The sequence below is a fragment of the Labrus bergylta genome, chromosome 17 (genome assembly GCF_963930695.1).
Source record: "Labrus bergylta chromosome 17, fLabBer1.1, whole genome shotgun sequence".
NCBI lineage: Eukaryota > Metazoa > Chordata > Actinopteri > Labriformes > Labridae > Labrus > Labrus bergylta.
Window position 1 is genome coordinate 9,781,473 of NC_089211.1, and position 12,820 is coordinate 9,794,292.

Here is a 12,820-nt window from a genome sequence, read left to right on the forward strand (position 1 = left end):
TAACAGAAAAATCTATGGTTAAACTCCCACAAACCTACAAATCTTAATTTGCTCATAAAGTCACACAGATGCATGGTTCAGCATAACTGAATGATTCATGGATGAATGGTGTAACAGCTGGAAAAAGCCATTTTGTGGCCAGGGCAGCGGTGAATGTCCAAAATCTGACTGCACTATTTGTCCTTAATATTCAGACAACATACACTGCTCCTGCAGCAGGATGTCTCACGTTGAGAAACAGAAAATATCAGTCCTTAGTCCACGTTAAAGTGAATGAAAAGTGCAAAAAGATGGACTATGAAGTAAACTAAAAATTACACAGATAATAAAATGCCCTTTAGTTGGACAAGTAGCTGTGGTATTTAATCAGATCTCGTATTTTGTCATGAAAAGAACATCACCAATGATATAGGAACATATATTCTGTTGCAAACTACTTCTTGTTGTGTTACAAACATTTATTTCAAGTAAACTATATTTGTGGTGATAAAAAAACGGTGTCGAGTTAGTTTCAAAGCTTGCAACATAGGTGCAATCAGTGTTTTTTTCATCAAATATCTTAAGGGTGCATTTCTTTAATTAAAACTTAACATAGTATCAACTAGTTAAATCACAAAATGAAGTAATTTTATGTTTCAAATAGTGTTTATCTCCTCTCTTGAACTTTGTTTGTGACACAGGACATTAGAGAGGTGCTGCTGGTCGTCATCTTTCGGTCAAGATACTTTCAGTGTCCAGAACCAGGCCAGAACATGAAATCACATACACAATTACTATAATGTGTAAATGTTTTGGTCTTGGAGGAGCACTGAGTATCAGTCAGTACTCAAGTCTGTACATCAAATATGCAAGATGCATAGCTGAATGTAAAGTCTGCTTGTTTAACCCATTCATCAATATTTCAGAGATATTCAGAAACCTTTTTTTACTTCTTGATACTGACGATACAACCTAGACATGAGTATTGGCTGATAAAGAATATTCCTCCAATACCAGTGTCATAAAAAACATTTATAATATTGGTGAAAAAAACACTGTTGGCTGACATTATGATCATTGCACTCTTATTTTGCACAACACTGTTGTTAAGTGTAATTGTCACACAATAACTTACATTTACTTTTTAGACAGCATCCATGGTCAAAAACAAAAAAAACTCTACAATTACCACTTGCATAATACAACAGTGAAGAACCAATGTGCACTTAACAGATAGTGTCACAGAAGTAGGTCATGTTTTGTCAGGTAAAAAACGTGATTTGAATTCCAAATGAAGCCTGTCATCTATATGAGAGAAGTTGTGGTTATGTCACAGTTAAAGTTTTTGTGTCTTTTGTCAAAAATCAAAAATTAAATTAATAAAAAAAACAAAATAATTTGTTTTCAAATGGTAAAGTGTAAGCTGTAAGAAATGTTTGCTCTAAAAAAATAAAACAATAATGCTGACAGAGCCTGAAGGAGCTCATGTACACAACATGTGTTTATTGTTGATTACGCTCGAGCATGTGTGACAAATATTTTCAGAAGTTGGCAATTTGACACACTGTAGTGAAGTACAGATGAAATGTGCTTTTACTCACTATAGCTGTTGGAGCAGCAGCAACCACACAGTAGAGGATGAGGGGAGGGATGAAGCTGGACTCCTCTGTGCCAGGATACGGCTTCATGAGCTCAGCGTCATTACAGAAGAATCCTTGAACATGGACGCTGAACAGATCCGTGCACTCCATGTAGTAGGCCAACAACACCGTGCCGGACATGATGACGAGCTGGAAGAAAAACATTTTTGGAGTAGAGAAAGCAAGAGAGTAGAGAAAAAGTGGAAATAAAGGAGGAGAAGAAGAAAGAGAAGAAAAGAAGAAGAAGTGGAAATGGGGACTTGTTAGTTGTATATCCAGTGTGCTGAAGGTTATCCTGCCAGACTCAGTTTTCAGTGCTAGAAGTCAATTTATTTGAGGGACTTGCTCCTTGGCTGTTCCCTGAACATCACTCTAGTTCTATCTCAGTTGTACCAGGTTTTTACACAAAACATCCACATAAATCCTCTAAAACCTTCTCTTTTCCTCTCTCTCTCTCTCTCTCTCTCTCTCTCATGCACACTCGTCATGTACAAGCACCCCACCACCATCACTTACCACCTCCTCTCCTCCCTCACCCCCTCATCCTTTTATCCCTCTAACGTCGTCTTTTGTCTCTGGCCTCCTTTCGCTCTCTATCCAGAATTGGCTGCAGGCGATTTTTTTTATTTTTTTTTATTTGTGCTATCCTTAGTCACTGATAAGAAACCAACACTAGAATATAAAATGTAAGACACGGCGAGATACGGCTTTTCATTCGGCTTCTATAAATGATCGTCATTTGTATAATTCTGCCACATATATAGTGATACTGCCGCCGTAGCTGGCACTGTGACTGGATTTTTATAAAAAGGAAAGTGATGGGGTTCTAGAACGGCTTCCAGCTGGAAGAAAAGCCCGACAACGTCATTGGAACTGGAAGGAGTAGGAAATCTTACTCATGCAAAGGCACTGAAAGGAAATATGAATTATAGTCACATGAATGTTGCATTAGGAAAACAGCTAATCAGCTTATTTTTTTTCACTGTGAAAAACATTCAAATCAACGAAAAACAAAAGAAAAAGAACAAAATATAAAATTCATTATCAATCTCACAGTGAAATATCCAGATTATGAAAAATAGATAAATACAGGGATGCGTGTCTGATTATCCCTTCACATTTAGTAGCTGAAGATGACAAATCTGCTAAATATTTCTAAACGTTGCATAAAAGTTTTAGTGGTATTATGAATGGTTCCTGACTTTCAACATGGTCATGTCAGCCATTTGTAATATTTCAACCAAACACTAGGTGTCCCCATGCTACTGCAGAAAAATCTGCATGACTTCAGGAGAAGAACCACACAATAAGGATATCACATTTCCACTGGACATTGATTAACAGCACTAACTTAAAAAGCTAACTATTGCATGGCAACAAAAGTCAACATATCTGATGGGATACAAAAAAATTCCAGCCTGCAAAATCCAGTCAACCAAAAAAGTTGTGACTGTGTTTGCAATCCAGCTAAACATATGAAAGTACTCTAAAGAATAACTTTTGCTTTGTGATGCTTTGTTCATTTACAGTGTATCTGATCGATTTGTTTTTAAGCTGTGGATTTTTATCATTTTCATCTTCTTAACCCCACAAGTACATTCATTGTGGGTGGTTTACTGTCTCCTACGGATTTCTACCTACCATAGCCGACAATTTTGTTTTATCACACTTCGGGAATGGGAAAAAAGTGGCACTTTAATCAAGAAGAATGAGGTTGTTAAAAATTCCAGAAGAGGCAAAGAAATCTACGACGGTCACATTAAAATAACTCTACCACTGAAGGAAATGTTGACTCACTTTGTGTGGGGGATAATGTTGTTTTCTTATGACACGATTCTTTCCAAGCATTAGCCACACTTGCTACGTGGATGATCTTGCTGACTATTTCCTGTGACGACGCTTTTACAGGCTTCATGCCTGACTGTCTGACTGACTGACTCAGTTACCAAACAGGGCTTAAGGCAGTTTACTATGTTACTACAACCCATAAATCGCAATATGTAAGACTATGTCAGACACCACAAAACTGATAAGACATACTGGAGATTGGTTTGAATCAAACGTCAGTATGTCTTAATACAAATAAATTGTATTCTTATATGAATATGAAAATGGAGATTACGTGAACCACACTGGACAATATGTCTGCTGCGGTTCAGACAGAGATGGCGAGAAAGCAACGGTGTTTACCGAGGACGGGAGAGAAAAGTTGGCAGATCCAGCCGAGTGACAGATGGCCATGAGGAGATGTCCAGGTGTGTGTGTGTCTGAGTGTCGGTGTGTGTGGCGTGAGCTCTATTGGTTTCTGTGCCAACTTTTTAAATAACACAAAGCTAGTTAGCAATATTTTTCCTTTATATGATTAATCCAGATGAACCATGCCGGGGAGAACGTCACACATCTTCACAGTTCACCTGCATTAGCATCTTTGCTGCTTCAAGAAACCATACATGAATACTTGGCTGCACCCCAAACCTTCCCTCAGCAGGGTTATACTCAAAACTTGAGGCATACAACATATTCAGTAAATCACATGAGCAACAATTACATACATGGGTTTCAATAAGTCTAAAAATAATCCCCAGCTCGTCTTCAAGACAGCATGATATAGGATAATATCATGATTTCATGTTGTTCCACAAACAACAAGTTCCAGCAGGATAATCTGCTTAAACATTATGCACATGTCTTCCCTAAAAATATGCTAATTCCTTCGCTTGCATAAAAGCCATGTAATACCTAGTGGGATCACAAAGCTTTAGCTGTCATTACGAGAAAATACCTGGAAAGGGCACTTTAATAAGAGGGGTACACCAAAATACACACTGTGCAGTTCATTATTAAAACTGTAAATTCAATGAATTTGACCTTGAGAATGTATTAGCATTTGGATAAAAGTGTGCCTGAAGCTCAGGAACAACATCAACCAGGTATGTGTTGTGTTCAGTCAGCAGCCTAAATAGTAAATGTTGCTGCTACAAAACATTGGTGTATTGGAAAGATCAAGATGTACTTATAGTATATCACTTATAATAATTCTCTTAGATCTTTTTGATTAATATTCCCTCACCCCCTCCATACACACACACACACACACACATTATTCTTCTCCACACTATACATCATATAAATAGTTATAATAGTTATTAGGCATTATGAGAGTCATCAGGCTGAGGCAAATTGCCAAAACTGGCCATGATGGACAAAAATTAAACTTGTAGAGCCTGATCTTACCCGTCTTCTTTTGTCTGACCTGCAGTCAACAAACATTGCAAGGTTCTGAGCCTGCTTGTTCTTCACTTTAAAAGAGTTCTGCCAACAACATTATTGAATAATAATAATAAAAAAAAAAGTTGGTGCAGTGAAATTCTGGAGGCTGGAAGCTATTTCTGTGATTTCTTTATGAGGTTGCATTGTGTGGCAGTTCTACAATTGGACAAGTGTCCCTTTCACAGTAAAGCATAACTTGTGGCTCCATTATATTCACTCCACAGCCAGTGTCACGCTGCATTAGCTGTGTGAAGGCCAGACTGAGGAGACTGGCTGTCGTAAAATGGTAATACAAAGTAACTGCAGCACACCATTATCCTTCTTGCTTGGAGGGCACGATTCTCCTTTTTTTTTTTTTTTTTTTTTTTACCCAACATCCTCGGCCATTTTAATGCAGCCATGTACCTCTGTTGCTTTTTTAACAAGACACACTTCTCAGCACCGTTTGGAATATTATATTACATCAAAGGAGTACGAGAATAAAATCATTTCATACAGTTACCATTTCTAAATTAATTACTTACAAGTTTCTGAGTCTAATAATCCCCAACTCTTTTTTTTTGTCCAGTTACAATCAGTGCTTTTCAATTAAAGCTGGAACAAAGCCCTGATAAACCCCCAAAGAGGTAGCAACAAGCAGGTGAGCAATGAGCATCGCACAAAACAGGCTTTCTCATCCTTGGGATCCAGATCCCATGTGGGGTCACGTGGCATTTAATGGGGTTGTCTGAAATGTTTATTTATTGATCAATAAAAAACAATTCTTGTATATTAAAATATATTGATCACAGGCTACTGTGGGCCAATTCCAAAAAAACAATAATTTACTATTATTATTTTACATGCAGAAACTTGAGGAGTGATGGGAGTTTATCTTTAACCCCCCCCCCAGTAGGAGCCTACAGGTGAATGCTGAGCAAGAGTGCAGTACTACAGGTCAGAGCTGGCAGCGAAAAGATAAATCTTGCAGTTTAAATAGGCAGCTAATTGGAAGGAGGGGTTGTCAGGTGATTGTTCAGAATGAGGCATGTCAAGTGTGAAATCAGTGCAGCTTGAGTTGACTGCCTGAACTGGAGCGCAGCCATCGCTTCTTACACGTACTCATACTTGCAATGCAGAAGAATAACTATTACACGATTGAAAACAATTTTGACCAAATAGCTCAATGTGTTTGGGATGTCTGGGGTCGCCAGAGTTGCGTGAAGTCAAAGTGGGGTCACAAGGCAAAAAAAAGGGTTGGGAACCACTTGTATAGAACATAGCATTAAGCAGCTAAAGAGGCAGATGTTTTATTCAAATGTGGGGAAAGAGCAATACAGAACTAAAAAGAGAGAGAAAAGAAACCATTAGTTCGATGTAGCTGACCTACATTCATGAGTTGGATGGAAAAACAACTCGTAAACTATGTCTACTGGATGTACAGGACGTGCTAACACTCGGATGCTTAACATACTGTAAGGGTTGTACAATGTATCACACTTGTACTGCCGTAAAGATTCTACGCATTTCAGTCAATGCAGGCGGTAAGTGAGAATAAACTTAGACTAGAATAGGTTATAAGTTTTGCTGCTACTAGTCTGACTTGGTCTGTTGAAAGCAGTTCACCAGGTTCCTTTAGCTAGTGTTTGCAACCACAGAAAGATAATGTAGTATAACTGATGTTGTTGAGTCTACTGTCTTGGCATGTACCTGTGACCTAAGTGGCTATTTAAAGGCAAAAGTCACATAAAGAAGTCCAACTTTAAAAACATACATTTGCTCTTCTTAGAGAGAGATAAAAAAAAAGAACACTTTGGATTGGAAGCTTGTTGTGGCTAATGCAAGGAAAATGGAAATGTAAGCAAACCATAGAAAGATGTTGTATGATAGATATTAATGAGTCAGGTTGAAGACTAGTCCTACTTTTTTACATTTGACTCGTGTGTCGTGGATATGAAACCACTTCATAATATACATTTTTGTAGGATTGGAAATATATAACAGCCAATTTCATCACAGAAATCAAACCCTAATTAAATTTGTACCCATCATTCTCCTCCTCCAGCCCTCCAAATCCCTTCTTTTTTTCCCCTTCCCTTCACTCCAAAGTCTTTTTACTGTCAGTCCAAACACGCAGCTCCTCCTTCACACCATGAAAACAACCAGCACAATGTTATATAATCCAACACCAAGTCCTAGATTCTGCTTCCCCCGTCATGCTGTGTTAGTAAACTAGAAGAAAAGACTGACAGATTCTGGCATCTTCGCCTGGCTTGCCCGGATTTAGACCTTAATGCAACACTTCTGTTTTTAGGTGACAGGGAGGCCGGCAACATGTATCCTCCCATGGACTGATAAAATCATCACTTGTTTAAATGGGAGTATGAGCCCTGAAGCAAGACATGATTGTTTTCATTCATAATCTTTTCTGAAAAGAAATTATAAACCAGTTACATGCTTTAAATGCATTGAAAAACCTGACCCAGCTACTGTGTAACAAATCTGTGTTGTGTGATTTTGGTTCAATGAAATGTCATGCTGCATTTTATGCTATTTGGGGTTTCAGCAGGTCATCCAAGTTCTGTTGGTTCAGTTGTGGATTTCTTTGGTTTTGTGCCTTGGTCAGGTACAGATAAACATACTTTTTTAAGAGTTGATCTTAATTAGGAGTGTCACTGTTCTGACTGAAAGCAGGCACACTGGAGCTGCTTTAGCTGTCAGCTTGCTAAGAGGCTAAGGGCCCGTCTTAGCGCCAGCTCTCTGCCTGTAACCAGGTTGGGTTGAGACAACGAGAGAGATAATATAATCATGAATGCTGCAAGTGCATTCAGCTCAGTATTATACAGAGACGTGCACGGTAACTTAATTTCAAATTGCTGCACTCTGAGCTGCGTGACCCGCTGCCCCACCCCTATATGGTGACTCCCTCTTCTCTGCATTAGTGATTACAGTTGTTTGTGTCGTATTTAGTATTTTGTTTCCAGTAATGTTCACCCATCTTCTATTGAATCATATTATGACTATAGTCTCTCAGGATGTATTGTGGCAGATGCTCTTCTTTGGTAAATTAAAACTACAAGATCTGAATTGGACACACATTTACAGGTTAAGTAAAACAGAAGCTTAGTCCAAAGTTCTTGCAGTTATGTTGTTCCAAATTGCTACTTAACGTACTTTCAGGCAGACAGCTGTTCATTTGTATGGTATAGTAAGTACGTTTTCTCTGTCTTTGGGGAACAAATGGGTTGGATATTTCCCTAGACACACACTGATTCAGGTTTGGGGCGCTGTTGGCGCAGTAGTTGGTGCGCGCGTCCCGTGTGTGGAGGCCGTGGTCCGGCCTGTGGCTCCTTTCCCGCATTTCGTTCCCTACTCTCTCTCACTGATTTCCAACTCTATCCACTGTCCTATCTCTCCATTAGAGGGACAAAAAGCCCAAAAAGAAATATTTAAAAAACAAAACAAAAACAAAAACTGATTCAGGTTTAAACTAAAGGTTTTTGGTTCTGACCCAAAAAACATTTAGTTTAAGAAGAATGTGTGATTTTCTTAAGTCCTGGAGTCACATACAAACGACTGTTATGTAACTGTCCTTTTGTTTCAGGTGCAGGCATGTGTTCTGTCTACACTTCAAACTAAAAATCAGGTTTAATTAGGCTGCGTTTTCTGTGTTCCAAAACTAAATTTAACATGCTATTCCCAAGATAAAAGCCCCTCTCCAGAGACCCCCACGTTGAAATCATATTGCATGATGCATCCAACAGAGAGGCAGAGCAACATCAAAAAACGACCAGTCTCTATGGGATGTTTTTTTTTTTTGTTTTGATATGATGACAGCCAAGAACATTATTACACCACACTGGCACATTTAATAAGATGAGAGAGATTTTCTCTAATGGTTGACAGAAGAATTTACACCAACAACGGTCCAGGGATTTGTTCATTTCTTTTCATCCTGTTGCAGGTGGCTTTTAAGGACCCTCCCTAACATTAAAAAACAGCCAGGTTTATGTTTAGCATATGAAGTCTGAAGAAGTAATGAAAGATTAATGAAAGCCTGGGGCTGTGTGTATTATATAATCTCATCTATGGGAATGTGCAGTGTGTATCAGTTCCCTCTTCTTCAGTAGAACTCACCTCTTATTAATTAATTTCTCATTTTTTCAACCTTCCACTTGCTTCCTGTCTTTTTTTTTTTCTTTTTTTTTTTACTGTCATCTTCCTTCTAATCTCTTCTCTCGTCTTTTGTCCTATGGGTCCCATCTTCCTGTTGCACACCATCTAAGACTCTTCCCTCCTCTTATAATTGTTCCCATCTCAGTCCCCATTTCTTTCCCTGCAGTCGCTCACACAGTAAAGGAAGATGGCAAAGAAGATCATCTTGATGCTCAGTAATGGGTAAAAAGAAAAGCAACAAGTTTCACGACTTTATAAACAAATCAGCATAAATAAACATCTTTCTCGTCACACTCCCTCAAGGCACTGAACTGCGCGACCGAGCTGCTCCAATCAGGAGGCTTTGTTCTGGTCATTTGACCCAAACCTTCCCTCTGCTTTACTTGGTTCGTGACAGGCGAGGTGAGTAAGAAGAAGACACAAAATGAGAGAGGAAACAAAGGTGGAGGGAAAGAGAGAGAGAGAGGCAATCAGATGGAGTGAAGGATAAAGAAGGTGAATGGAAGGAAGAGTTCCTGTGACACCATGAGAAATGAGAAGAGATGAGAGATTGAAAGGAGGGAAGGAGCTTAGCAGAGAAAAGGAGGGGAGAGAGGAATGAGCGTGTGTGGATGTGACAGAGACATCAAAGAAGAGGAAGAAAAGGGAGACAGGGAGATGGATAGGAAGCCTTTAAGAGCTGCTTGTGCATAGGAGAGGGACTAACTGAAAACTGAGAAATTAAATTAAAGACAGCTTACTTCTCCATGGGCTTTTACAGTACATCTCTCTGGAGCAGGGCATGTTCTCGGCTGCAAAATGGAGGAAATGTATCTTTTTTTGGCACATCTTGAGAGAAGAACAATTCCAAAGTGGTTTACGACACAGTTGTTTGATTTATGAACTTGCTGTGATACAATAATGCTATAATTTGTACAACATGTCTGTACAAAAGTTTGAAATTTGGTGATTATAATTTACTTAAACTAATTACTGAAGCTAACGTGTATTTTAAAGTTTTGACTGATGTCAGTTTTGTAGAAACTAGTTTAACACATTTTGATGATCATAACATGCTGTCAATGCTACTAAACATACTGACGCCATGTTTTGAAAAAGTATTTTGTTCATCTGGATTTTACACTTTTGATTCTTTGGATTCATATTTGTTTCATGTTTATGCTTCCATTTATTTTATTTTTTTTAACCAACGAATGCTCAATCAGTAACTGTGGACTGTATAAACAGTTTTGATGTCAGACTGTGATTTTAAAAATAGATTAAAAAAAATAATAATAATTTCATGCACTGAATGAATTGGATATGACGGACCATTTAGGATGCACTGGATGGATCCTTTGTTGGCCTGGGAAAGAAGGACGCATTTTCCTTGGACCACTGTGACGTAATCAGCCTTCAAATGCACTCCTCAAAGAATGCAGCCCTTAAACTGGGACATAGCCTTGAAACAAGCGGCATGTCCCTTTATAAAACCATTAAAACTTTACCCATTAGGAAAAGGGTCAACTGGACACATCATATTTTTTTTTTCTTAGAAAGAGCAACTTTATAATAATATAATAAAAAAATATATATGATACATTAATGCCGACATTTCCCTTTTCTTCATCTGATGATACCAACTGATGTTCATATAATTAAAACCATTATAAGCCAATAGCCTTATGTAGAATGTTAGTCTGGAGTAAAAATATACATGCTGATGATTTCAAGACATTTTACAGCACGAGAGTTAGTCAATGAGGTAACTGTGTTAATGTAATAAAATATACTTTAATACTTTAATATTTAAATGATGAAGTATGGTTAGGGCGCTAAAAGCTGGCTATTCAGCTCCATTGCCAATCAAGTATGTTTCTTTATAATTCATATCAAGCTGATATATGGTTGTTGTTCTTTGATCTACTTGGACAAAACATGTAGTGTGGTTTTAAATCTTGTTCAAATTTCAAGCACCATCGTAAAAAACATCCTGATTATAGACTTTTCCACCACCGATGTGGATCTCGGTGTTACCAACATAATGATTATTTACCTATTAACCCCCCTCTAGTTACACATCCTAATTATACAAATTGCACAGCTGTGATTAGCAATGTCCAACTGAGCGTGTCGTGCTGTGTTCCAGCCAAGACACTTGAAAGCAGTAAATGAGCAAATTGCTGAACAGAGATGGCAACAGAAGGGCTTCCTACTGAAATGAAGGACTTTGTGATGATAAATCACGAGTCCTAGTCAATAAAATGAAAACTATTTATTGGAGGATGGTACTTGAAATCTGTACGGATTCACAGTTTTGGTAGTGTTATTAGAGTCTTGCTGTGTGGGAGTGAAAGAGATGTTAAAGTGACACAAATGGGATTTCTAGTGTGGCAATTCATATCATGGAATTTATGATTGACTTTTTCTGACTAACAAATTAGATTAGACCGTGCATCATGTTCCAGAATCATTAGTAAACAATGTATCCAAGAGCATCTGTATATTGCAAACCATACCAGTATTAAAGCTCCCTCCTATTACCATTTGTGAGTGACGTCGGTTCACAAGATGGCAAAGTGCCTCTTAGTCATTCTGAGAATAGCTCATATCTGACAGTAAACTTGCGGTCTTTGAGAAAATCTGATTTCCATGGCTTAACAGACTGCTATAGCAGACGTGGTGATGGGGTTGCAGTGCCCAAGGGCAAAGTTAAACTGTGAAAAATCTTTGTCGAACGGAGCATATTGCGTAAAATTAGAAAATAAATGATCTCACCACTGGAGGCTGATTTTTGCTCTTGCTCTATGATCAACAACACAAATTCAAGTTATTTATATCTGACAGATCAAAAACCCCAGGGCTACTTAGAAATACTGAGAAATAAAATACAGTATCCCAAACACCAGACGCAGCAAGGTCGATAATCACGGATCAAGGAGAAATGATCAAACAAAAATAGTCCAATTTCTCTTATCCTGGAGGACAGAGTTAGACTCACCAGCAAAACTGACAATATATTCATTTATGGAATGAAAGAGCATGATGGAAGGTTGTCAGGTAATCTGACAAAAAGGTCAGTCAGGAAGAAGGCGTGAGATGAAAGAGACGGTTATGAGCATGTAGCCTCAGAGAAGTGTGTGTGCGTGTGAGAGTGTGAAAGAGAAAGAGCGAGAGGAGAGAGTAATGCAAGGCGTCCTGAGACATCTCTCTGATTAAGGACTTTCAGCTGACATGGTAATTAAATATGGAGGAGCGGCATAGTTCTAACACACGCACACTCACACACACACACACACACACACACACACACATCAACACACACAGCTAATTCCAAAACTTCACGCTCTGGTTAACCGTATAAACTTTAGCATGAAGAGGTCATGTGCTCATGAAGAATTGTCACTTCAATACATACATATATAGACACAAAGTCATCATTTACATCATGATTAAAATACAAATATGCAAGAAATGTATATGTCGTGTATAGCAGTAGAGATTATCAGTCATACACATGCATGCACACGCTGCCTTTACCTCTACAAAGATGAAACATGGTATGATGGAGTAGCTGCGCAGGGTGTTGTTGGACGCCATCTTGTCTCCTGTCAGGAGACGTCTCCTCTCAAGAATCACAGCAGCTCACTCTGCAAAGATGAGAACATGACGTGTTAGCATTCATATCTGAAAATGACTAAACTGCACCAAGGCTAAACAGCATGTGTTTAGGATTTCTTGGTGACCTGTAGTATTTACGAGAACAGCTCTCTGGTTGTATATACACATAGAAATGT

At 38.4% G+C, this 12,820-nt stretch overlaps 1 protein-coding gene across 3 annotated transcripts in view; it reads right to left on the reverse strand.

Moving 5' to 3' along the window:
• The window catches only part of plppr1 (phospholipid phosphatase related 1), a 56,625-nt gene that overhangs the window by 17,440 nt on the left and 26,365 nt on the right, over positions 1-12,820 (reverse strand). For all 3 annotated transcript variants that reach the window (XM_020636978.3, XM_020636976.3, XM_020636977.3), the window contains exons 2-3: positions 12,564-12,673; positions 1,581-1,769 (exon numbers count right to left, since the gene is read on the reverse strand). In XM_020636978.3, coding sequence (XP_020492634.1) covers positions 1,581-1,769; positions 12,564-12,623 — 249 coding nt within the window. In that variant the 5' untranslated portion in view covers positions 12,624-12,673. The remainder of the gene's footprint in view (positions 1-1,580; positions 1,770-12,563; positions 12,674-12,820) is intronic.